Source organism: Protomyctophum bolini, assembly GCF_963924005.1.
Source record: "Protomyctophum bolini genome assembly, chromosome: 16".
NCBI classification, from domain to species: Eukaryota; Metazoa; Chordata; class Actinopteri; order Myctophiformes; family Myctophidae; genus Protomyctophum; species Protomyctophum bolini.
The window spans coordinates 14,388,377-14,414,490 of NC_137877.1; the positions used below are offsets into that span (position 1 = coordinate 14,388,377).

The 26,114-nt window shown below is 42.8% G+C and overlaps 2 protein-coding genes across 2 annotated transcripts in view; one reads left to right on the forward strand and one right to left on the reverse strand.

The window, feature by feature from the left end:
* The first annotated feature begins 9,357 nt into the window (after positions 1–9,357).
* ska3 (spindle and kinetochore associated complex subunit 3) lies at positions 9,358–22,842 on the forward strand. Its single transcript, XM_080785908.1, has 11 exons — positions 9,358–9,552; positions 10,781–10,842; positions 12,509–12,674; positions 13,978–14,317; positions 14,682–14,924; positions 15,970–16,102; positions 16,410–16,610; positions 17,129–17,251; positions 18,064–18,128; positions 18,368–18,504; positions 22,113–22,842. Exons 1-11 carry the CDS (start codon positions 9,435–9,437, stop codon positions 22,274–22,276), a joined length of 1,752 nt encoding a protein of 583 aa, XP_080642034.1. The 5' UTR covers positions 9,358–9,434; the 3' UTR covers positions 22,277–22,842.
* A 1,225-nt stretch (positions 22,843–24,067) lies between these two features.
* The window catches only part of sap18 (Sin3A-associated protein), a 3,859-nt gene continuing 1,812 nt past the window's right edge, over positions 24,068–26,114 (reverse strand). Inside the window, exons 2-4 of the mRNA XM_080785526.1 lie at positions 25,880–25,989; positions 25,193–25,315; positions 24,068–24,961 (exon numbers count right to left, since the gene is read on the reverse strand). Coding sequence (XP_080641652.1) covers positions 24,805–24,961; positions 25,193–25,315; positions 25,880–25,989 — 390 coding nt within the window. The 3' untranslated portion in view covers positions 24,068–24,804. The remainder of the gene's footprint in view (positions 24,962–25,192; positions 25,316–25,879; positions 25,990–26,114) is intronic.

The window sequence follows — 26,114 nt, forward strand, 5'->3', positions numbered from 1 at the left end:
TGGGAGTGGCATTTGTGCCGGCGGCGGCCGCAGCGTCGGTGGCAGCGTCGACGGCCTCGCCTTCCTCCCCGCCCTCGCCTTCTGTAACAGAGAGATAGGTCCTCGGTTACTTATGTTTGCACATGTAACCCTTATTTGCACAGCACATTTGCACTTTGAGTCATTTCCACAGCTTAACTTTTTTATTTTTTATTTGTTTGTTTGTTTTTATCCCACGATTTTGCAACCCATTTTTTCACCCATTATCTAATGTAATCCTGGGCACTACACTTCCTCTGCCAACCTGGGGGGCAGCGGACTGACCTCATGCTTCTATGCATGAGGAGTCCAAGTATTCTTTTCACCTGACGGGGGGGAGTTTCCCCGGCCGGACGTAGCGCGTGGAAGTTATTACACGTTATTCCGAACAGTTCCTTTCCCCTCCATCAGGCACCCCGGCTGGCCAGGGGGAGGTCATTTAGAGACCAGGATTACTGCATGTTTTTGTGAGGGGACACGGGGAGAACATGCAAACTCCACACAGAAAGACCACAGTTTAACTTAACTTTAAGCAATAATGATGAGAGAGTGCAATAGGTTTGTATATAGTGTGAAGTTTGAAGTTTGTGTGTTTCAGTAGATTGGGCTGGACCACAGTCAGGCAGGGTTTATGATGTGTTTTTGCAATTGCTAATATTTGTTGTTGTTGTATAGTACGAAGAAGGATAAAGACTCATTATTTTTGTAGTTCTGAAGAGTTGTATGTGTGCTAATTGTATAGGTATTACCGTATTGATGTATGTATTGTGTATCATGTTTCAGAGTTATAATGCACCCCTTGGAATGGAACAGTTCAGGCTCATTAGCTTCAGCTGTGTATAATTAGCTTCAGCTGTGCAGAGGGGTGGAAATCATCATCATGCCAAGAGGGTGACAGAATTGATTGGTGGATTTTGGTGAATAAACACAATATCTGGTTGAACTCTAACGTGCCTCTGTAGTCTGTAGCCTACTAATTCCAACCGCTAAGATCATAGATATATAAAAACTGCCTCATTCGCCGCTGCAGTTCATTGGAGCGACCTGCATTCATTTGCACAATCTAGTGACTAATTGCCAAATTGTCTTTTCCAGCCAGAATCTCGCTGTAAAAATATCATGCAGCCGAGCCTTCTAACACATTTATGTCTATTCACGCCCCCACCTGCTTCTGATAGGCCTACCGAACGTCCACTCTGTGACGCACATGGTAGTTTCTGTGACACACGCGGAAGCTTGCCCGCCCCAGAGCCGAAGGAGACGTCTACCTTTCAATGTCTATGGCTAAGATGTGCATAGGTTGGTTAGACGTACTAACCGTCCGACAGGCATTAGCCCGACAACAGCGTCGCTCCCGACATGCGTGGCCGGTTACAACTAACCCGTTGCTGGTTAAAACTCACCCATGGCTCCCGGCATGCGTGACCGTTGGTGGTTATAAAACTCATCTGTGGCTCCCAAACATGCGTGACAGGTTAGAACGAACCCGTTGCCGGTTAAAATTCACCTGTAGCTCCCAACATGCATGGCAAAACTAACCCTGGTTATAGGTTAGGGTTTGGGGTAGGGTGTCGGACTGATGGACTGTTAGTAGGCTACGTCGGATCAAACACATGCACCCATGGTTAAGATGGTCATTCTCACACCTTCGCTCTCCTCCTCCTTCTTCTCCTCCTCCTTCTTGTCCTCCGAGGTCTTGTCCTCTGAGGTCTTGTCGTCCCCTGCCTCGTCCTCCAGGGGGCCCACGGCGGGGTGCAGCATCACCGCCCAGCGGAGCCAGTCGTAGTTCTTCTCCAAGGTCTTGAGGATGCCCGCGGCGGCCTCGTCGGGCGGCGAGCGGTTACACATGGCCTCCTGGAGGTCCCGCCGGATGTCCTCCTCGGCCTGCTCCAGGAAGTAGCCGGAGCAGCGGCCCCCTGTGGTCTTCATCTTCCTATAGAGGGCGCCCATGCGGTCGGACCAGGTCTTCATCAGCAGAGCCTGGTCGCGGCCCGTCAGCGAGGCCTGTGTGAACAGGCAAAGCAGCCCCGTGCCGAGGACAAAGTTGATCTGCAACGGGAGAGAGCCGATATCATCGTCATACATGCCAATACGGATACATTGAATGATGTGAATCCCGAGACCACCAGAGTAATCTCTCTCTCATTGCATTTTCCCTCTGTGAGAGCAGAGAACAGATCCTTTTTCTATTATTATAAATTATTGAGGGGCGCTATAAACAGCTATAATGTAGTTTCTGTCTTAACACAACCCCATTGACAATGAATGGAGAATTTACGTCATATATGTCTGAGCAAATCGGCTGCCGGTATGTCGGTGGAAACCCTTGGCCAATAAGGGACCACCATTCTTGGTGACGTAACTAAGGTATGTTTCAAGGTTGGTATAAGGTAAATAATTGATTAGAGCGCCCCTCACTTCACACAGGTGTGATTTTTTGTTTCGTAGGGGCAGATATTCCCGAATTTCAATTTGAGCCTTTTTTGAGAAACAGAAGACTGGAATTTGCTAGCCTGGATCCAGCCAATAGACAATCAGGCTAGGAGTTTGCTGCATTTGGGGAATTGTTTAGCAACAGGACACTGGCTATTTTAAGACTGATTTGACTCACTCATTTAAACAGGAAAGCACACATGGCCTCGTGAGACTAGAATTCACAAACTGTTCTTTTTTTCCAAACAGACCTCATTTAATTCCCATCAAATCAAAATCAAATCAAGTGCCATATGTTTTTGTTTTATATAATCATTTTGAGTGGGTCTTTCCCCCTAGCCTCGGTATTACCCAGGCATGTAGCCTACTTTCAATCGCATTAGTTTCCTCCCAATATCTCAATTTGACATTTTCAATTTGTACAAAGGCAGGCACAGTCTCTCTCACACTCACACACACACACACACACACACACACACACACACACACACACACACACACACACACAGCAGTGTTGGAGTGAAGGATGACGTGTGAGCTTATCAACTATACGTATGGTCCATGTTTGTAGCTGATAAGTTCTTAAAGGTTAACAGGCCTCATTGTGCTTCATTGACTTCACAATGTCAAGTTGGTTCACGAAAAAGTCGGCTCATGAATGAGTGAGTGAGTGAGTGAACCAGGGTGGGTTGTTTTGTTGGCCAGTAAACATCTGTGTTCTGACCTACACTGTATAGCAACCTGCTCATTCATTCATTTAATATGGAAAAGCAGTCAGCCTATTTCTGGAGAGCAACGTGTCATAAAACAACAAAGTGGTTAATAGACTGGAAACGAGAGAGGCACTGCTGTCATTGGCAACACAATACCACAGCTTTATCATTGCACACACACACACACACACACACACACACACACTTCATTAAAATGTTCTTTCATTTCATCATTCTCCTTTTTTAAATTATTTCCTATGCTGCCATAAAAATAGCAGCTTTCTCGGGAAATCCATGCGCATTGCATGGATGCCAGAGCAGAATCTCTCTGGCCCAAATATTGGCCTGTTGTATAGGCTACACTAGTTGTAGCCTATAGTGTAGTGCAAAACACATTATTTTTATATTACTCCTAATCACGCAAATCACTAGTCATGTGATCAAGTCTTTTGGAATTTTCATATTCCATCCTTAATAGCTAAGATTGGCTTCCAAAGTTTGCAGGAGTGGATCGTTTTGAACAAAATGCCTCAAATCATGAACGCAGCGTCCGATTGCTGTGAAACTTTGCCTGCATTATTCATTCCTACAGATGTTGGCCAAACATCACACTAATCAGTACATATAATATTTAACCACTTAGACACAAGACACGTAGCCAGGGCCAGGAATCAAAGCTGGCACCTCCTGTTTCCATGGTGCCCACTCTCTCTCTACCCATTCCATTCAGCTACAGCCTGTGCCCAAAACAGGGACGGGGCTTGAAAGTGGTTAAGAACGTATATGGCCTTTGCCAGCTTAGAATGCAAGAAGAAGATAACAGTATAGGTCCCTCAACTCTGCAGAATTAAATATTTAGTTTATTTTCATACTGAGAAGATGGATGCAGCATGCGTTCCCTCCCCCCGGGACTGAGATGCGTTTCTGTGGTATTTATCATTTTGGACAACAACACAGACTGAAATTTTAATCCTGTACAGCTGTGCTCATCTCTCTTTTCTCTCTCTCTCTCTCTCTCTCTCTCTCTCTCTCTCTCTCTCTCTTTTTTTTAAATGGACACTGGGATTGGATTGGGCATATCTCTTTATGTAAGGCTGTCTGGCATGATGTTCATGTAACTCTAGCCTATAAAGGAGCCAGACAGAGTATAACTAAAGTACATTTACTTTAGTAGCTAGCTACTGTGGGTCTGTGTGAGTAATTTTTTTATATTTTTTGCTAGCTCACTCCGCTACATTTCAAATACAGAGGAAATATTGTCCACTGTCTGAAATGAACCTATTCTTAGTTTTACAAAGTTTTTATTTTTTTGTCTCCACCAGGCCCAAGGCATGAGGAGAGAGAGTATATTTGTGTGTGTGTGTGTGTGTGTGTGTGTGTGTGTGTGTGTGTGTGTGTGTGTGTGTGTGTGTGTGTCTGTGTGTGTGTGTGTGTGTGTGTGTGTCTGTGTGTGTGCACGTGCGTGTGCACAGACAGACAGACAGACTAGTCACTGTGCATGGTACGCTTTGGGGCTGTGTTACCCCACAACACAGCAGGCACTGGGTACTGCCAGACAGGAGCGGAAACCCGTTTTGCTCTGCCGACAGTCTCGGCTGTCGGCAGCCGAAAAAGCGGGTTTTTAGACAGCTGGTGGATGGAGAAAATGCTCCACTTCCGCCGACGACTTGCGTAACGGCCAGCTTACATCTGACGCTCTCCTCCGTCTGTGCAGACAGCAGATCGCAATGTTTTAACCATAATATTAAATATTCAATCACTAAATCTCACTTTAATTGGATTGCTATACTATACTCCACCCACCTTCACACAGAACTCCAGACAGACAGACAGACAGACAGACAGACAGACAGAACTCCGTCATCTCCCAGTACCCTCCACCCACCTTCACACAGAACTCCTTCATCTCCCAACGTCTGGGCTTGCGGCTCTGCACCAGCACCTCCAGCAGGGTGGGCTGGTCCGTGAGGGTGGACACGCCCATCAGGCGGTTGTGGAGCGCCGTCAGCTGCCTCTCCAGACGGTAGTCCTGGACGTACTGTAAGAACACCTCCTTCTCCCGCTTGGCGAACTCCGGGTGAGCCCGAACCTGAGGTGCATACAAACAGAATCATGGCTATTTTTCCCACGGTTTTTGTACCCATTTTTCACCCAGTGAAAAATGCCTAAACTGTAATCCTGGGCGCTATATACTCTCCCTCTGCCAACCTGGACTGAGGCCCGAACTGAGCTCCTGCTTCCTTCAATGCATGAGTGAGTGAGCAGTGGGGGTGTTTCCTCCGGCATAGGACGTAGCGCATGGGAGCATATAGATATTAAAATATATACAGTAAATGCCTCATTGGTCGCTGCAGTTCGTTGGAGCAACCTGTCTCCAATAGGAGGAGGAAGTCAAGCGGAATATTGAATGAACGCACGCCTCTGATTGGCCTATAATGGCCTACCGTTCTTCCGTTTTGCTTCCGCCATGCTTCGCAAGGAATCTCGGAAAAGCTTGCCGATGCAATCACGCATCCCCATCGCCTCCATGTTGCCTTCCGTTGAGATGACAGACGCCCCAGAGCCGGAAGAGGCTTTATATGTCTATGCATGTCTATGCATGGAAGGAACACATTATTTCTTTCACCCCGGCTGACCAGGGGGAGGCAGTATTACCAGGATTACTGCATGTTTTTTGTGAAGGTCATGGGGAGAACATCCACTGGAAAGGCCCTTACGCCAACCCCACTGGCCACTACATAGCTTAGCTTACATATAGTCTTTGTGTGCAGTTTTCCTGTAGTTGGTGTGGATTGATGTCCTAGTGTTCTGGGGCGTACAGTGTCCTAGAGAGTCTCCCATAATAGAAGAGCCACAGGATCAACTCTGTAAGAATAGGTCAGTCAAGGGCGTAGTGCAATTCCTAATGTTCTCATTGACACGTGTGTCCACTCCACAGGACAAATTAACTGTGTGTTCATTTGTCCTGTGGAGTATAAGATTCAGGGTGTTATTTTACCCCTTTTGGGTCCATTTGTACACTCTCAACCTACAGTTTATAGTTTATACAGTATGAAAATGGCATGGCAGTGGAGGTCTTAGAGAAGGCAGCATTGTTAATATTATTACCATAAAAACTATTAAAAAGATGTAACAGAATCAGCACCCACCACAAATGAAATACGCAAATGACATGTCACATTTAATTGGCATCTAAGAAATGTTCAAATATCAAATGAGTCAGTTTGAATCAGCACCACAAATGAAATACGCAAATAACATGTCACATTTAATTGGCATCTAAAGAAATGTTCAAATATCAAATGAGTCCGTTTGAACAGGCTGCATTGCATGCTCCCGCTGTCAGTCAAAGGGCCTTCATAAAGTCAACCTAATCTAATCTAGAAGTACTTGTTGGAGGGCACCTTCACCCTGTGTGCTGTTGGCGTGCCTCATGCCACCAACCCCCCACCCCCCCTCTGAGGCAGGGGTCATCAATGTGTCCGACGTGTCCGTCCCGTGGCAAGACTTGGCCTTGTCCGTAGCAAATATTTTGTTTTTTATTGTTTTAAGTTAACCCAATTACTGAATAGCAGTCTCTGTTCTTTGATTTTTTTTACAGCATGGCGACCGATGACCCCTGTCTGCCCCTGCAGCCTTACCGCGGTGCCGAGCTGATAGTAGACCACAGCCAGGTCGTCCTCCAGCTGATGGACTTCCGGGTCGTTCATGAGGCCCTGCCCCGATGTGCCCAGCTCCTGGTCAATGAGGTCCAGGTTCTTCTTCACCAGCTCTGTGTCCTCGGCCGTGGCGCTGCCTCCCATGTGGGAGCAGATCCCCTGGACCAGGACCCTCAACGGAACCAAAACCTTTCAGTTAATTCAAATACATTATCACTTCATTCTACTAACCATAACTACTTTTTTATTTTCAAGGACATTTTAATTTCCACCTGGAATGGTGGTCCCCGGACCACTGTTTGAAAACCGCTGAACTATACAGCAACATGAACGTTTAGTTTAACACTTTTACTTCAGTATTTTCTTTGTGGTATGTGTTGTATAAGTATATCAAGCCCCACATAGTCACTATTTCATTTCAAACTTTTACCCCCACACTACTTTATTATATTGTATCAAAGATTACATTTGATGGACTTGTGAAATATTATTCTAACATATTTATTAACAAAGGTACAATATGCTACATAATGGCTACCCCTGTATTTTAAACATTTTAGTAGTGGCCTACGAACGACATTGGTTCCGTGTTTTTGTTATAGGTTCAGTCTGTCTTAATAAGAGTTCACCTCATGGTCTGCATGTAGCCCACTGGCTCCAGAACCTTTCCAAACAGGGCCATGGCTGGAGCACTGAGTACTATGAGTAGAGAGAGCTCTCTTGAAAGACAGCAATGTATAAGAAAACAATAATAATTAGATAATCATCATTTTGATTGTCACTGTCGGGCGGAAAGCTTTGCCATAGGCCTACAAAACCTAGTATAAAATACAGTATTATGAAAAAACACAAACATAGACAGTGATAATATAGGCTACTGTAAATGTATTCATAGAAGTAACACATGTAAAAAATAAAAAATAAACATGTATTTAGTCAGAACTATTTATACAAATTACAATTTGGCAGACCCTCTTAATCCAGAGCGATTTACAGTAAGCGAGAACAAAAACATGGTATATACATGATAAAATACATAAAAGTTGTCCTCATGCCCACATTAAAATAGTCCTCATGAATCATACGTAAGCTAAGAACAGTGGAATATCGATATAATGTAACTATACGTATACACTATAGCTGCTATGTCTACATAAAATGCTCAAAATTAGCTGAATATGGCACATGATCGAGCCTACCTACTTTCTGGGTGAATGTGGGGCCCTCTGAGTTCTCAGTAGCCTAGTTCTGCAGCCAGGTAGCTTCTGTTCAGGACAGGTGTGTGTGTGTGTGTGTGTGTGGTGAGACTGGTGACCTTCATGCTTTGTGCTCAGTATTTATTCACTCTCCAAAATAATCTACATCTGATCAGTGATAAGATGTCTCCACCGACCAACTACCTCCTCGGACCTCAAAAGTGACTAAACACAGAACAGAATAAAACTCCTTTTAACAAAGTTTATGAAAATAAATGTGTAGCTGGAGACTTTCTTCCCAAATACTGAGATAATCTTTGTGACTTATTGTTTAGTTATGAACTTTACTTCACAAATCCACTGCAATGTTTGTCCTCTCTCTTGCAATTCGCCTCCAAAGCGTTGGGTGGCAGCATAGAGTCAACTAAAGGCATAAAACTGTTTCCGCTATAATACAATAAAAAAGAAGAAAAAAGGGATTTACGATAGCAGCAGACTCAGACTTACAAGCCCATAGCGAATCGCATTCGTCACAGGCTGTGGGCTTGTAGTTCTGATATTTTGACGCACGACACCGTTGGGCGACGAAGTATATGTTGGCCTTACAGCCGGCGTTGCCATGTGGGTTTATTATAAGCGACGTTGGGCTTCTTTTTCTGTAAAGTTGCTTGTAGTTGTAAATATTATATTGGAATTGGTGGGGGGTTTACGATGAATGCGTTTTTTTGGGCTTGCTTCCTAAATGTTGTTTAAACCAGTGGTTCTCAAACATGTTCATATGAAGCCAAGAACGCCCATGTAATTGTCTGCGGACCCCATCTGAAGATATTTTGTGACAGAAACCCTTATTAAACAAATTTGTGTTCAATTATTTTAATTTTAATATATATAGATATTAAAACCACACGTTTTCTCTGGAAATTATCAGATGAATACGGTATTAGATTTAAATTGCTCATTTGTGGAGTGGCTGGCTGCATTTGACTATAAAGTGTCTATTTGTGTCTCTAAATGTTTTGATGAATTGAACATGGTGGACCCTCTTGTAAACAAGTGTAATGCTTAATTGGGTCGTCCACTCACAGTTAAAAGTCTTTGTATTGAGTTTGTGCTTGAAATGTACTGTAATTTTGCAAAATGTTAATACATTATTTCAATCAATCAATCAATCAATTTGTGACTCGTTTATATACCTGGTCGCTTATTTCTGTAGCGCTGCGCAAAACTCTGGCAACACCGCTCACAGCAACAACAAACCGGAGGTACACAAAACGAAACGGCGCCTCATTCGAAAAAAGCGTTTCTCCCTCCCCAGAATACTCCATGCCCAGACGGACAGACTAGGGTGAACACTGAACAGCACAACAGTTTAATAGTTGACATTTTCTGTATTTATTGGACGCAAACAAACAGACATGGACCCCACGTCTCGCTTCTTCGCTAAGCTCAGAAAGATTGCGGTGAACCTTGAGACACGAAGCGCAGAGCTTCAGAGAGCTTATGATACCCGCAACGACGATGATGATGATGACGGTGAGTTTGATTCATTGATAGTTTGCAGAATAATGGGTACATTTCACATGAAAGCACAACTCATGATGCATTCAATATAAAGACTGTTCACTGTGGACGACACATTGATAAAGCATTACACTTGTTTACAAGTTACAACAGTGTCCACCATTTCCAATTCATCAGAACATTTAAACCATGTATGTAAAATTTACAAATATAGACTTATGACACTGTCTGTAAACACTGAACAACTTCAACAACATGACGAATGGACAAGTCACGTGGAGAAAGTACCGAAAATGTTAGTTAATACGTAAAAGTATTAATACTGCAATGTAGAAATGCTAGCTGTTACAAGTAAAGGATACTTGAGTAAAAGTACAAAATATATAAAAATAAGTACAATCAGGTACATGAACGAACTTAGCCTAACATTTAGACTCTCGTAGATAATCGTATTTATCGATTCTGACAGATTGAAAATGCCAGAAAGAATCAAATACATCTACGAGACCAGAATCCAAATTTTAGGCTAGAAACATGACATGATTATCACGACAGCTCGTGAAGTACGAGCGGTCATGTGAACCATGCCTAGGCTAGAATAACTGTCAAGAACGAGAAATGCACTGTGAAGCTGTTTGTTTGCACAAAGTTAGGTAGCAACTATTACTTGGGTCTGGGTGGTTATGGTAAACAATTAAAATGCTGCTGGTATTATATCAAGAAAAGATTACATGTACAATTGTACATTTGATGGTGCTCGATCTTGAATCTGTTTTATTCTCTCCTTGCTCTCTTTTGCACACTGCCACAGACGAAAAACAGTCTAGAAGTCCACACTATTTATCCATAATGTATAAATGATAGATAAGGGGTCAGGACAACGAGGCCTTTTCGTGGAGGGGTCAGAATGACATTTGGACTTAGACTGTTTTTAGTCTGTGGTACTGTTATTATCCTACTCATTATGCAGAATTATGTCGTTTTCAGATCTACAAGTTCACAATGTATCGTATCGTGATGCATTGTGTGCATTGTGCAGAGCAGCTATTTTCAAAAGGCCGAAATGTATATGGCTGAAGTGGGAGCTCCAGGAAAACTTCCTAACTACTTCAAAACTAGTGACTAGTACATATACAAATATTGAAAACATTGTATAATACATAATCAGTTTGGTGGTCCGACCTTGACATGAAAAACTTCAGAACCACTGATTAAACTCAACATGTGTTTATTCCCTCAGAAAAGAAACAGAGAGCCATGCGGGCGTGTTATGAGCTGAGCTCTGAAGTTAAGGAATTTAAGGTAGGTGTTCTTTTTTTTGTGCTTTAGCCGGCTGCTTGAAAAGCGGCTGGACAACATTTACAGTACGCACCTCTATTAGTGGAGGCAGCGGTGGCCGAACGGTTTGCGGAGCGGTCTTGATTCTGGAAGGTCGCCAGTTCGAAATCCCCGGACCGGCACGTTAAAATTACCACCGCTGAAGTGCCCTTGAGCAAGGCATTGAACCCCTACCATGAAATGTTCTATGAGCAGGGTGTGGCTGTAAACAAGCATCTCGAGCTTAGTCCACTTCCCTGGGTAAACAAAGAACTTTGCTTTGCTTTGCTTTGCTTTGCTTACCATAGTGGACACTTTTTCATGATTGGCTGGGATGGGAGATTTACCCATAAAACCCATAGTCTGACTCGGAATGGCATAATTTAAGCCCTAACCACACCAGAGGGTCGCCATGCAACTCCTTGCAACATGCAATTACTTGCAACCATTATTCCCGATGGCATGTTGCAAGGAGGAGTTTCATTGGTGACTTGGTGTGGTTTGTTTTGTTGCAAGGAGTTGCAGCGGTGTGGTTTAGGCCTCATATTAAGAACGTTGCAACGTGAATCCATATTGGCTGCATACTCTGAACGCTGCAACGTGAAGCCGTATTGACTGCATACTCTGAACGCCACAACGTGAAGCCGTATTGGCTGCATAATGCATACTCTGAATACTGCAACGTGAAGCCGTATTGGTATTGGCTGCATACTCTGAACACTGCAACTTGTTTTTTTGGTTTGTCATTTTACCCGTTAACCTCTAAGCAGCCATTTTGACATTAAATAGATTAAACACAGGTGTAATGATACTAATTAATTCAGATTGTGTTCATGCAGGTCAAAGAGAGTCATGTAACAGCGTAACAGAACCTTAATGAGCAATTAGCAATTCATTAGTAATCAAGTCATTTGCTAATACATTATGCAAATCTCAGACCGCCCAAGTGCAAACGACCAGACTTAAAAATATATATATTTTGAATCCTATTGCTATTACTTTACGATACTACTTTTATTGTTGTTTACTATTGTTTTTGAAAATAGCAGATCTATAGATTGTAATAATAATGAAAATCTACAACTAGTAACTAAAGTTTTCAAATAAATGTAGTGGAGTAAAAGTACAATGGGGCAGCTGTGGCTCAGGAGGTAGAGCAGGTCGTCCAATGAACCCTGGGTCGGCGGTTCGAATCCCGGCTCCTCCTGTCCACATGTCGAAGTGTCCTTGGGCAAGACGCTGAACCCTATACATTGCCTCCAATGAGTCGGTCGGTGTGAGCTCGCCACCATTAGTGTGTGTGAATGTAGGAAGTGAGGACGCTGGCATCGACTGTTCGCCGCTGCACCTCCAAATGTATGAATGAACCATTGTAAAGCGCTTTGAGCACTTGGGGAAAGCGCTATAAAAATGCAATTCATTATAAAAATACAATTCATTACAATATTATTAAATATAAGTATTGGGAAAATGTGTACAATTTATAGTACAAATACCTAAACGTTATACTTAAATACGGTACAGTACTTAGTTACTTTCCACCACGGATAGTGAGTGGAACCACAGTGCCAGTGATAATGCAGTCTGAGGTGGAGGCTGACCTGAAGCAACAGAGGAAGAGGGTGATCGATTCCTAATGCTTTCATAACAGTCTCAGGTGGAGGCTGACCTGAAGCAACAGAGACAGAGGGTGACTGAGACGGAACGCTTCCTTGATGCATGCATGGTGATGAAACGGAAAGTTGGTGAAGACATGGAGACCATTCGAAAACATTGTGAGAAGTACGGCTACCATGAGGCTCCCCAGAAAACACTAAGTAAGTAAAAGAGGGTATAGCCGGTGAGATTTAGTAGTGAACTATGCAGAGATGTCAGACAACTTTCAACCATGTGTCTCCATTTTGGCCATGCCATTATAGAGCGTCCCGATGACGACTAGAGCCCTGGAAGAGAACTCCCCGTTCATTTTCCCCATAGACTTTTCAAAAAGTATTTATTTAAAGAAGTTTACGTCGCGGACAAAGCCAACTCTGCTCGTGACAAATCATGACAATAAAACGCAATGTTTTTGGATTTGTAAGAAGAAAATCAAAGCAAAAAGTGTTTTTTTCTTGTTTGTAATTATTTGATCGGCCCAAAACATTGTGTTGAAACGTCTTCATATAAATACTTTTTGAAAAGTATATGGGGAAAATTAATGGGGAATTCATTTCCGGGCCTCTCGTCGGTAGCGGGACTGTGAAGCTCTATAGGCCAAGTAAAAAACAAATCTTAAAAGAGGCAAATCTACAAACTGAATTTGTGAAGTGGTTAAGGGAAGAGAGATGTGCACTAAGAAAATAAGATGGACAGTTATTTTTTACTGCAAAACCATATATGTGGCACTGCTTGTTATCAAACCTGAAGCCTGTTTTTACTGTAGTCAAGGACATAGAGAGATATTAGCCAACTGTATTGTACCCTCCACACAGTATTTAAAACCCACCCGCTGTGGTGCTGTGCTCCCACAGCAGCTGTCTCCAAAAGGTCACTTGCGTCTCCAAAAGGTCCTTCGGGAGTCCTGATGCTGGGCTCTAGAGCGGGCCGGTCTTCAATCATTTGTTCAACCCCTTAGCTGATGAGAGATGAAACAAGGACCCCCCACTACATTTTATATATCTGCTGTCGGGAGGAAACCTCATAACTCCAAAATGTTCATTTTTCAGGAAATTAAGAAAACCTTATATTTTTCAAACAAAGCAATACAGCCTCATCAAAGTTGGTCTTGTAACTTTATATATTGTCATATTGTATATTGTCCAATGGAGTTAAGAGGTTTTGTCCAAAGCACTTTTTACTACTTTCCATTGGTTCAATATTTTCTAAACCACACACACAGACGTAAAGGGTGTTCAATCGCACTGATTTATGCCCAAAAAAAATCAAAAACCTCAAAAATGTACATGGGTTTCCTCCCGACATCAACGTATAATAGTGTTACAAATTACACTTCTTCATAGCTGTCATAGCTTCATAGACTTGTTCGACGGAACTATCTTATCATCCGTGTTTAATTTCATGCTTTTTGTTTAATGTGTCATGTTTTCTATTAACACATTTCCCTGCCGTACACAAATAAAGGAGGAACAGAGCAGCAGCAGCAGCAGGAGGATGCTGGTGACGAGAAAGCGGGACGAGCAGCTGAAGATGCAGAGAAGGTCGGAGACGAGGAGGACTCTCCCCCTGCAGCAGCCTCCGCCACCACGGCAGACCTCCAGCGCACCCCTCAGTTCTCCGACTTTGGCCTGTCGGAGGCCAACCTGAGGAGGAGGATGGTGGAACTGGAAGCTGTGGACGCTTCAGGCGAAGCGGAGTTCAGCGGAGCGGCGGTGGCCCGGGGCGGAGCCGCAGCCACAGCCTCCTCCATGTATTTACGCAGCCCTCAGTTCTCCGACTTTGGCCTGTCGGAGGTGGACCTCAGGTAGGGGTGGGCGACATGGAATATTTTGTCAATGATATTATCACGATATTTGTTTCATGCAGGTTTTAGGGTTATTTTTCAAGTTACTTGGTAACAGTAGAACCACCTACAAGTTAACACATTCTAAAAGAAAAAGGAGGAACGGAACATTTAGACAAAAATACTTTTTTGGTCTATTTTGTCTACTGAAACCGTCGTTCTACAAAACTATAAATTAAGGTATAGAATTGCAAATCATAGAATGAGCATTCACTGTATCACGATGTGTATATATACCATATATATATATATACGATATCTCTGAAAAGGCATATCGTTGGAGACATTTGATCACAATATGAGATTTATCACCATATCGCCTCAGGAAGAGACTCCAGGGGCCTGACGTCACGGCCCCCTCGCCGTACTTCCCGCCCTCCCTGTACGTGTCCGGCGTCATGCCCCAGACGCCCAAGTGTACGCTGCGCATGGACGACGACGACGAGGTGCACACCCCCCAGGCGCCGTACTTCGGCCTGTCTGAGCACACCATGTGTCTGAACAATGACTTCACCATGGATCTGCAGCGGAAAGACGTGGAGCTTCAGGCTGCTGGGAGTTCAGCTTGGTATACTAGGCATGGGCAATTACGTGGTCACCACTTCGTTATTGGCCGATATTTTGTAATTCTGTTGAAAACTTAATTTAAAAAGCCTGAAAAAACCTTTTGTGATGATGAAGCCTGCACATGTGTATTTCTCATAATTATTCTTTCTTCGTGAGGGATACTTTGTGTGAAAGGGACAATAGCTGAATGCTTAAGTTTTACTCTTCATTGCTGTATTATTGTGTTGCAAAATGAAGTAAACTAACTAATAAGTTCTTCTGTCATGTGCAGCTCAACTGTTTCTGCACTCCTCCCTGGGACTGATGGCTCGGCTTTACCTGGTATGACAATTGAGACTTACAATTACATTGAGATTTACGTCTTTATTCCTGTATTTAATTCGGACCCCCTTTAGCTGCCACAAAAGTAGCAGAACTCTTCCTGGGGTCGGCATCTCCTTCTGTACATCTTCATCTTGCCACTTTTAGCCAATTTCTCAGGAGCTAGCTTGTAGCTGCTACAACCTTTTGCCTTATGGGATCAGCGACTCCTTTCCCCACTGGACTGGCTGTCTCCAAAATAAAGTTATTGTTGTAAAGTTTTTTACAACAATAACTTTATTTTGGTTGTCATAAATAATACTATTTAATTTATAATTCTGTTCAGGATCTGATTTCAATTGAGTTATTCAGTGTACATTTTAACATAGTACATGCCTAAACTTTTAGAACAGATTATATCTGTTTTCAGTATTTATTTATGATGTATTTTCTCTATTATTAATGTTATTGTATCGGTCAATTTGTATTGGTGGTGGGGCGGGGGGTGGGGTGGGTGGTGTGAGACATGGCCAAAGCATTTCCGGGGGTCCCCAGCCAGAAACGTAGAGAACCCCTGTGCTAGATGATGGTTAACAACACGTGTATTGTATTATGAGACACTAATCCAAGCCACTTTTACCATTTGGGACAGACCGTGTTGAACTTGCTCTTGTGGTGTTGTTTTTGTTCTCTCCAGTAGATGGAATGTTTCTATCTCCTAACTCTTCGGTCTCACGTATCCGGAGCAAAGGAGCGTATGGACGCGCCTCTTCTCCACCACCACCGGAGGAGAGCCCTTTCCTAAAGAAGCAGGCCCTCTGCATGCCCCTGAAGTCTCCTGAGGTCCCCCAGGTCTACCTGAACAGAGTGCTCGGCTTGGTATAAATGATAATGGGTTTATTATTTGTGTTGAGCTTTTACAGGTTACATAGTGCTCTCTACAGAACGATGAAAACCATGAGAATGAAACGAGTGCATAAAGCATGCGTGTGTGTACATTTGTCTGGTTGTCAATGTCTCGTTCGGGGACATTTGGACCCAGGTCTCCCAACGCTTGCGTGTACAACCATTTGGTTCCGTTTGGACACTCACCGTTCATTTAACACTTGAGGATTTTACAATGTAGATTGGGGCAAATTTCCTTTTTGCTTGTTGGTTTGACTGAGCGTTGTACTTTGGTTCCCAGGGTGAGAAACACACAGGGGTCGCCAGCGTCCCAGCAGATGGTGGAAAGCCTGACTGGGATCTTCCCACGCCTGCCAACCGCACGAAGCCCGGCCAGAGACCCTGGGAGTACGACGTTCCAGAAATGTCACTCGACGACCGTGTGCGTACGCCCGAGACGCCCGTCCTCGAGTCTGATTTGTGGCTACAGCTCTCAGGAAGTGTAAGAACGCGTCAACATTTGACTGAAATGGCCCCATTTACACTGGTAGCCAAATGTAGTCTGAATCAGATCTGTGCCACTTCCAGATTGAAATCCGATTTTTGTTTAAATAAGTCTAAATGCAGACGGGTCACATGGTATTCGATTTTTACAAAAATGTGACTTGAGTCACATTCAGAGGTGGTTTCAAATCTGATTTGAGGAGATCCGTCTCAGTCTGAATGCAACAACCTGATCAGAGTCCATGTGACTTGTTTGTGTTTAGACTTGTTTAAACAAATCGGATTCCAATCTGGATGTGGCACAGATCTGATTCAGGCTGGATTTGGTTGCTAGTCACACAGATCTGTGACGGATCAGATCTGGTCACTTGCAAATGCAGTGTGAATAGTTGGTTGGGCCAAAAGATCAGATTTGAATCGGATTTGACTGGATGTGACTGCAGTCTAAACTGGGCCTTAGTTGTTTTTTCACTTTGTTTGTCTTTCTCACCCTCATCCTTCCTGTGGTCCCTGCAGAGGGGTGTTGCAAGTGGGCAAACGGAGCCGATGGAGCCCAGTGTTCCCAGTCTGAAGCTGGACGACCCCATGAAGAGCCCCGTGATGCCAGACCTCAGCTCTGAGACACTGACCAACATTCATGTAAGTCTGCCATTCACAGGGCTTAAAGTTCTCAGTCCTGGGGATTTCATAGGGGTTATTTAAGGAGATCAGTGCAGATTTGCAAAAAGTAATTTTCAGTCTTGGGATTCTTTTTGGCTTTAAGCCCTGCATTCAGGCCACATCTCATGTAATCATGAACCTTTGGTGATTCATTCTTAATTCATTCTTAAAGCTGCACTATGTAACTTTCCTGGTCTACCCCGGATTTGAAGCACCTTGTAACCTTGTTTAGAAAATGTCTTTTAAAAGCGTTTACTGTGTCCTCTGAGTCTCCAAGGCTACCTCTATACTTTTGTCTACTTTATTATTTAAAGCCATCAAGGAATACCTCAGACAGACATGCTTTTAAAAATGTCATTGAAGCACATTCTCCTCCTGCACAATCGTTGCACCTTTATTTTTATAGTGTGCATAGTAGTCAGCCTTTGCAAATGTTTTGTGTGCAAACTTAAGGATTTCATCTAGCACCTGACGTGAAGAAAAAAAACGTGAAATTGTTTAACACTGTGCTGAGTTCAGCAGTTTTTCTTAGCAAGACTTTGCAGTGGCCTTGTTCACATATAGCTATACTGCATATTTTGCCTATGAAAATATACAGATTGTATGCAAGAAAACGACTATTTAGTCTAAAGGTATGTATTCATGAAGTAATCCATATATTGGAGGAATACAAAAATACTTGAATTTCATGGAGTTGTAAATTAAATGGTTTTATTCAGAAAGGCTTTGCACAGATAAAATATATATTTTTTTCCTATGAATTAATTTGGTCAATTTCTTTCATACCTCAGCATATGCTGGAACGGAAAATGGCAGTAGTGCTGCCAAACCACAGACCCCCAGGAAAGGAAAACAGGTAAAAACTGCAACACTTGCTTAGAATTACATTTAGAGGTTACTAGGTATTATTTTCAGTGTGCAACACCGGCGCACAACTAAGTACAACTCAGGATTTAGGGTCCGGGTTAAAGAAAAGGCAAAAAACAAACAAATGTATTTATAAAATTGCTGTGCTAAAAATGTTGATGTCCTTCCTTACACAACTTATAGTAGTACAAACGAGTGTGTTTGGGCTTGTTTGTAATGTTGTTCCAGAAGAGCCATGAAGGTCATATCCGAGGTGACGCAGGCTGAGTTCCAGCGCCTGCCCAGCTACCTTCGTCAGATGCCTCTGTCCAGCCTCAACCAGGCCGTCCAAAAGCTCAACCAAGCTGCTGCTGACTCACAACACGGTTAGTTGGAACTCTGTTTTCTGCCCAATATCAAAGCAAATCGACACATTCAGGTGTGGATATATTCAGAGATCTCACAATTGAGTTATGGGGCGTCGTTGAAATTAAAAGGTTTGAGCACCACTGATCTAGGAATAAATACAAATTCCATGTTTATTTCTCTCCGCAACGTTTTCATTCTTACATTTGTGCTCCTTCATATGATGGTGTGGCTTGCCAAAAATAGCAGACCTACAAGCTCACAATGCAAGTATGAATCGGGCTTAAAACGGTTTCCTCTCCATCTCAGTCTGAGCTAGTCTAGGCTTAACCATTACACTATATCTCCTACTGTCCACAGACAGGCCAGCCCATTCTCTGTAAGACAGAGACAGATTAGTTGGTGAGAGGGAGACACAGGGACAGTGGCTCCAGAGACACCAGCCATTTATCAAGAGAATGTTGTCCAAGGACGGATGCTCTTTTACAGTAACAGCTGGCGGCACACTCGCACAATTACACACATTTCGTGTAATGCCATTAAAAAGTGAAGTGGCTTTTGGACAAAGCACTTTGGTATGGATGGGGGTCTCACTGGGAATAGAACCCCTTAACCACGGCAGCATTAGTTAGTGCCAGGCTCTACAATGTGACACATACACTGTACAGGAATGCTGTTTATTATCCCATTTGTGTGGTTTTGTCCATTCCTCCATGCATACTGTGTTTAATTGGCAATTTGTCACTGTCCACTGTAGCAAGTCTGGCAACGTTTATCTAAATGTGGCAGAGACGGACCATGAAAGCTGAATACATTCTGTATCTTTTCCAATGTGTTTTATTCAATGCATTACTTGAAAAGGATCCAGCTTAAGTGGCAACATAAGATTGACCTAAGAGGAAGTTGACACCCAGGGCTGTGTTACAGTTATCAACTACATTCAAACGCGGTAAACCAATGTGACCTCATTAAGCGCTGGATTCAAGCATTCCATTTCTAAATGTTTTTATCACACAATTTTGCAACCCATTTTTTCACCCAGTGTCAATTATCTAATGTAATTCTGGGCGCTACACTTCCTCTGCCAACCTGGGGAGGGGGGCAGTGGACAAACCCCATTCCTTTCATGCATGAGGAGTCCAAGCTGCTTCTTTTCACCTGACGGGGAGTTTCCCCAGACGGACTTAGCAAGTGGAAGGAACACGTTATTCCGACCAGTTACTTTCCCCTCTATCAGGCGCCCCGGCTGGCCAGGGGCAGGTAGTTTTAGAGACCAGGATTACTGCATGTTTTTTGTGAGGGTACCTACCCTATAGGGGACACAGGGAGAACATGCAAACTCCACACAGAAAAGCCCTTTTGCCAACCGCACCTCGGGTATGGGCACTGATAACGCAGAAGGGGGGAACACGCGCGCCCCCAATGCCCACAGCATCCCCAGCGGGAATTTAAAGTACTTCTTTACTTATGTAAATGTATCAATACTGTAATGTAGAACAGCTCTGTTACTAGTAAAAGTCCGGCATTTTGTCCCATTTCAAGTTTTCAAATGTATACAAATCTTTTGAAAATGGCAGATCCATGGCCGAAATGTATATTGGGCTGAAGTGTTAATGTGAGTTTTATAATAATAATCAATCTACAAAGTAACTAGTAACTAAAGTTTTCAAATAAATGTAGTGGAGTAAAAGTCCAATATTTGGATCCAATATGTACAGTATAGTATTGGAAATTGCCCACTCCACTAGGAAAGTAAAAGTACCTAAAAATGTTACTTAAGTACAATACTTGATTAAATGTACTTAGCTACTTTCCACCACTGGAAACCATGTATGTTCAAAAGTCAAAACCATTCCTTTTTTCAGGAAACGGAGAAAATAACCTTTTGTACCATGTATATGTATATGAAAATGGCTGATTGACAGCTCAGATGGGACACGTTCGGAGCTCGTACGCCGGCTACTTTTCGTACTACAGTCATACAAAATTAGTATGGGACATTACGTGAAGTGAAATATGGCAATGCAAGTTTTTTTTTTAATGCAATGGAGAGTGTGGAAAAGAGGTGAAGAAACGAGTGCAACGACGTTCTCTTGATGAACAAACACCACTACCTGTAACCCATCCTGTAACTGAGCATTTACACATTCAACTCTCACAACAGTTACGACGTGCACGTAATGCCAACGACTTCCATTACCTGTGGGCTGGGGCCCACTGACAGGCCGTGAGGAGTGAGGACACTAGCAACATCAATTTTAAAAGCTTTTTTTCCCCTTTTCTTTGAACTAATGGTTTCCATTGTGATACTGATAAATGACGACCTGTGTGAATTGATCGGATGGTTGGGCCGCGAACACTTTGAAGATTTGCAAGTAAGCAATGGGCACTCATTCGGTAAAGGTTGGGAGCCTTGATGACTCCTTGACGGCCATTTGTCATTCAGCATGTCCTTGGAGTTGGGCCTGGCTCGAACCTGCGCTGGAAGTGAAATGTACAGTGCATTGTCTGGCGTGTCACTTTGTAAAAGATACATCATCTCAAGTGACTGAGCAATTTCACCTCTGGGAGTTGGTTTACAGCAGGACAAGCCAGTGCTCTTCTGTCTCTCTGGGGTAGAGACCATGGGGCTGATCCCCATTAGACCACAGATGGCTGACATTTTGACCAATATATGACAATTATTTTAATAAATTTGAAAAACTTAAAAAAGAAAACGTCTTCAAAAAAGAGTTAATTGAAGTTTCTATTTGAGAACATTAACTTGTAAGAAAACAAATATAAACTAACATGCATTAAACGAAATAAATCAATCTGGACACATTCGAACTGGACAGTTCGAATGCTGTTTTGTGTGTGTGTGTGTGTGTGTGTGTGTGTGTGTGTGTGTGTGTGTGATATATAATTATTATATATTATATATACACACACACACAGTGTGTAGGTATATGTGTGACACGCACACACGTTTTATGTGGCATGGCAACAATATGTGTACTAGCCTTTGCATAGGCCCATATATTATTATTTTTCTTAGGTTTCTTGAGGTATGTCATGGATGTATTTGGCTGTTTTAACTAATTTTGACATGTAATTTGACATGTATGATGTAGCATTGAAGTGTAATTTTGTTTCTGCCTCTTGGCCAGTTCCCACTTGCAAAAGAGTCTGTCTCTATGGGCAGCGGTGGCCGAACGGTTTGCGGAGCGGTCTTGATATCGGAAGGTCGCTACTCGCTAGTTCGTATCCCCGGACCGGCACGTTAAAATTACCACCGCTGAAGTGCCCTTGGACAAGGCATTGAACCCCTACCATGAAATGTTCTATGAGCAGGGCCTGGCTGTAAACAAGTTCTTGAGCTTAGTCCAGTTACCCTGGGTAAACATACCTTTCCTTTCCTTTATGTGCTTTTACTGGTTAAAGTTTAAATATATATATATATATTACACACACTGTGTGTGTGTGTGTGTGTGTGTGTGTGTGTGTGTGTGTGTGTATAAACCACAGTTGTCAGTGGAGAGAGAGATGGGATTTTGTGTATGTGCACTGCTCAACCATAATTATTTCTCCACACACCATTCAGTCTTCAGTGTCTGATTATAATCCATGTGTTTGGTGCCCCCTGCAGATGAAAACGAGGACTTCAGCATGTTGGAGCTGAAGAGGATGGCGGGTCTAGACACTGCTGTGAGCAAGGCTCCGGTCTACTTCCTCTGCCTCACGGAGCTCAACAGACTCAAGCAGGTGCGAGGTGTGGGCATGAACTCGGAATACAGGCTGGTCGCCAAATGAACACCTGGGCTGGGTCTTTCTTGATCGTGTTGATTGTTGTTCATTCCTGTGGGCAGTTTTGAAGCTATGTCCATGATATAATTAATGCTGTTTAGGATGTTTTAAAGTTGTGTCACTGATTTAATAAATGCTTTAATTGCATCAGTGCCTTGAATTTTTTTTCTTACATCCATCCATGGACTTAAAGTGAGCTGTACAGCGATCTTTATGATTCTATTATAATAATAATAATAAAACTTTATTTGTATAGCACCTTTCATGACATGAAATGCAGCTCAAAGTGCTTTACAGAGCAAAGACATTAAAGAACAAGCAGTAATGCAATACAGTGAGGACATGAATAACACAAAATAAAAGATCAATTAAAAGCAATGTTGTAGAAGTGGGTCTTGAGCTGTGCTTTAAAAATGTCTATAGAGGCTGCCTGTCGAAGGTACAGTGGGAGTTTGTTCCATGCCGTCGGCCCGTAGAAGCAAAAAGCTGCTTCCCCGTATTTTTTAGGGAAAAAAGATTATAGGCCTATGCCCCTCAACCTTGAACACTGAACAGCAAATTATTTGTTTACTTGAAACTGCACCAATACTGTTTTCAGATCAGCACTATTTTTTCTAAGTAATGCTTTGCATTTTTAAAATGTTATGCTGTATAGTGGTTGCCTAAGGCGTTATATTTTATCTGTAATCAACTGTTATTGTTGTAGACACAGTTGCAGGTAAAACTCTGCAGGCTTCATGTTTGCAGCTCAAGGAGTAAATCACATGTGAAGATCTATAAATCTAACGAACATTTGCATGTAATTGATTTATTAATTGCAATGCTTGGCTAAAGACATTTCTTGCTATTGCACAACTTTGCAGTCCACTGAATTAACGTACATTTTACTAGTACATAGCCACAACATTTTCCCACTTTTTACCCGCTGTTTTCTGGCAAACTCCAGACGTGATTCTCTTTCCATCGTCTCATACTGTAGGACGGTGCCAGAGCCCTTTTTTCCCCACCCTTATTCAATATGTACAGAATACAGATACTGTACATGTGAGGGGGAAGGCCGGGAGACGCAGAGTAGGGAATTGAGCTGGGGACTCATCAGGCATCTGAACCCATGTGGTGCACAGCCTAACGACTTACCCCATCATAGTGGTTCTCAGTGGGGTCCATGAGGGGTTTTCAGTGGGTCCCTGGTAAAATGGGAACATTTTCACTATTTCACCACCTAGAAGTTAGCTCAATGTATAATCTTAGGTTTCAGTCTCTTCCATATTCATCTCCCAACAATAGGTACTCTCTCTCAAATCTTTTGTTATGAGCACCAACATATTTTCAAATGGTCTGTGGCTTAATATCAATTTGGGTGTCCTTGCCATGAAAATGTTTGAGAACCACTTGTCTATCGGCTCTTGATATTGACTGGTGTATATATCCGGTAATCCTGGGGTTTGACACATGCGCAGACCCATTTGTTGGAAGGTCAGAAGACTGGAAAATTCCAGTATAATCAGTAGGTACTTTGAGCAATGGATTAAATTAATTTTAAACCTTTGCATTTTATATTAATGCAATGGCTTCTATTTCAAGTTAACATGCTAACTTTCCAGTAAGAGAAGACGATTGATCAAATTGAATTACCTTTTCAAGGCACTGTATAATGAGTTCTTTCAACACAACATGCCCTCCTTGCACTCGAGTTGTGAGATCAGAACTAACCAGAGTGAAATACTTATTTGCCTTACAAACAGTCCATTGTGGTTATTATGCATACAGACTTTTTGAATAGAACAGAACACCATCTTTTATGTTATATAAAGTCTTTAATTCACAGCATTCCAACAGAAGAGCAGTGTCTGCACTCAACACAAAACTTTGGTTACACAATGTAGAAAAGCTCACAAATTTCTAGAGTTTGAAACAGCGGGTATAAAAAGCGTTTTTCCCAGCTGAACACCTCTGCACGGAATGACATTTCCAGGAAAGGTGGGCAATGGTCCCTAGATTACCATAGCTTAGTTCGTTTTGGAAGCATCAAAAATAAAATAAAAAGGTCTTCTGCCATAACTTTGCAAAAAAAAAAACTCTTTCAAAGTGTTTACAAAATGCTGTGAATGCTATACCCGTTATTTCAGATCAGATAGATTGTTTACATGAAACGATTTGTATGAATGTATATTATCTTGTATAACAAATTGTGATGTGTACTATTTTTGTTGTCTGTGCATGGGGGGGGGAAATGTCACATCTGGGTATGAATGCAACAGCCAGTGTGTGGGGAAACTGTTGCATCCATTGTGAACGCAACAGAGCGACAGGATTGTTTTTTATCGCATCCGGTGTGACTGCACCTTGAGAGACAAATGAGTTTGTATCTATAAAAAACCTCACATCCATGCCAACAAAGCAACACAATTTAAGGTCAATTGGGTGATGAACATTGTCACCTGCAGGTTAGAGTGACTGTTAGCATATAAGAAAGTTCCCAGTTTCAATCAAGGCCGGTGTCTGCTGTCGTCTGAATGTCGAAGATGTAACCGTTAGTAGGGTCTCATACGACCCAGTATCGGTGGGGCTCTGTTGGGTGCCGTGATTGCTATGTCCAAATAGTCCCCAATCTTGAACTTTTGGGACTTCAGCGTCATAGAATCATCTGTGCCCTTCTGACCTGACACAGTGTTGCCAATGTTTTTCACTCTGAAACGCAAAGAAGGCAGTGTCACAAAAACTATTTTAATTCACTTCAGAATCTGAATAAACTTCATTGTCACGTCACACGATTACAGGTGTCAAAGTGGGTGAAATAATATTTTGTGCAAAAGTTGTGAGTACTTAACTTTAATATTATTAACTCAAGTTAACAATATTAAGCCTAACCTAGAGGTGATAGGACACACACACACGGTCGACAGCTTTGCACCAATGTACCTGTAGACGCGGGTTTTCAGGTCGGGGTAGACTGTGGCAAAACTGAAATGTGTGCCCTTCTTGCGAGCTTCGGGATACACTTCTTTCACAAGACTTGTCAGTTCTTTCAAGGTGGCATCCGTCCTGTGAGGAAACAACATAGAGAACATCCTAAAACATCTTCTCAAAGGACTGGAGCATGGCACAAGGCCTACATGTGAATACACAGGGAAGTTTATCCATTTGTAACAAGAGTGCAAAACTCTGAGTTGAATGTTAAATTAACATTGCAGATGTTGCTGTGCGTCAGTAAATTCACATCAAAGTACCAGTTTGCTAACCTGACTGTGCCAGATTGCAGCAGTATTGAGTTCACAAGTTCCCTCCTACCTTGATCTGGTCTCAAGCTAAAACGCTGAACCGGAATCAGCAGACAAATCTGATATCTCCATAATAATTTCGAGTTGTAGTCTTGTTAGGTTGTGTTTACATTTGCGCTGTGGCAGCGCTTCAACACGTCAGTCTCGCGTTGATCCCGCCTCTAGCAGCCGCATACCGCTCAGATCAGCATTTGATCAGAGTACCCGAGAGTGCCCGAGAGAGAGTGCCCGAGAGAGACCAGATAGGAGCAGGAGGAAAAAACTGCTGCCACCATCTCAGGTTACCAGCTTGCACCACCCCCCTCACCTTCATGCAGTGTTATCTTACCAGGTGTAAATCTGAAGCTCGTTTGCAGGAACGTTGCCTCTGGTGAACTCATCCACTCTGTGGTGTCGACCGTTATTGGTGGTGAAGACCCTCAGCAGAAGAGGGCATGTCTGGTTGGAAAGACAACACAAAACAGACATGTAACTCAACAGAACAGCGTGACTTCCCTCCCTGTGGAACTCTGGCATCATGTTGATGAAGCCTGTCTTGTCTCATTTTTGTGGGCAAATATTGT

Excerpts from the sequence above, each read along its gene's own strand:
- ska3 (XM_080785908.1), top strand. The coding sequence starts at position 9,435 with ATGGACCCCACGTCTCGCTTCTTCGCTAAGCTCAGAAAGATTGCGGTG. Across the intron at positions 14,925-15,969 it reads GCTGCTGGGAGTTCAGCTTG|CAAAGGAGCGTATGGACGCG; the intron begins GTATACTAGGCA and ends ACGTATCCGGAG. Across the intron at positions 16,611-17,128 it reads GGCTACAGCTCTCAGGAAGT|AGGGGTGTTGCAAGTGGGCA; the intron begins GTAAGAACGCGT and ends TGGTCCCTGCAG.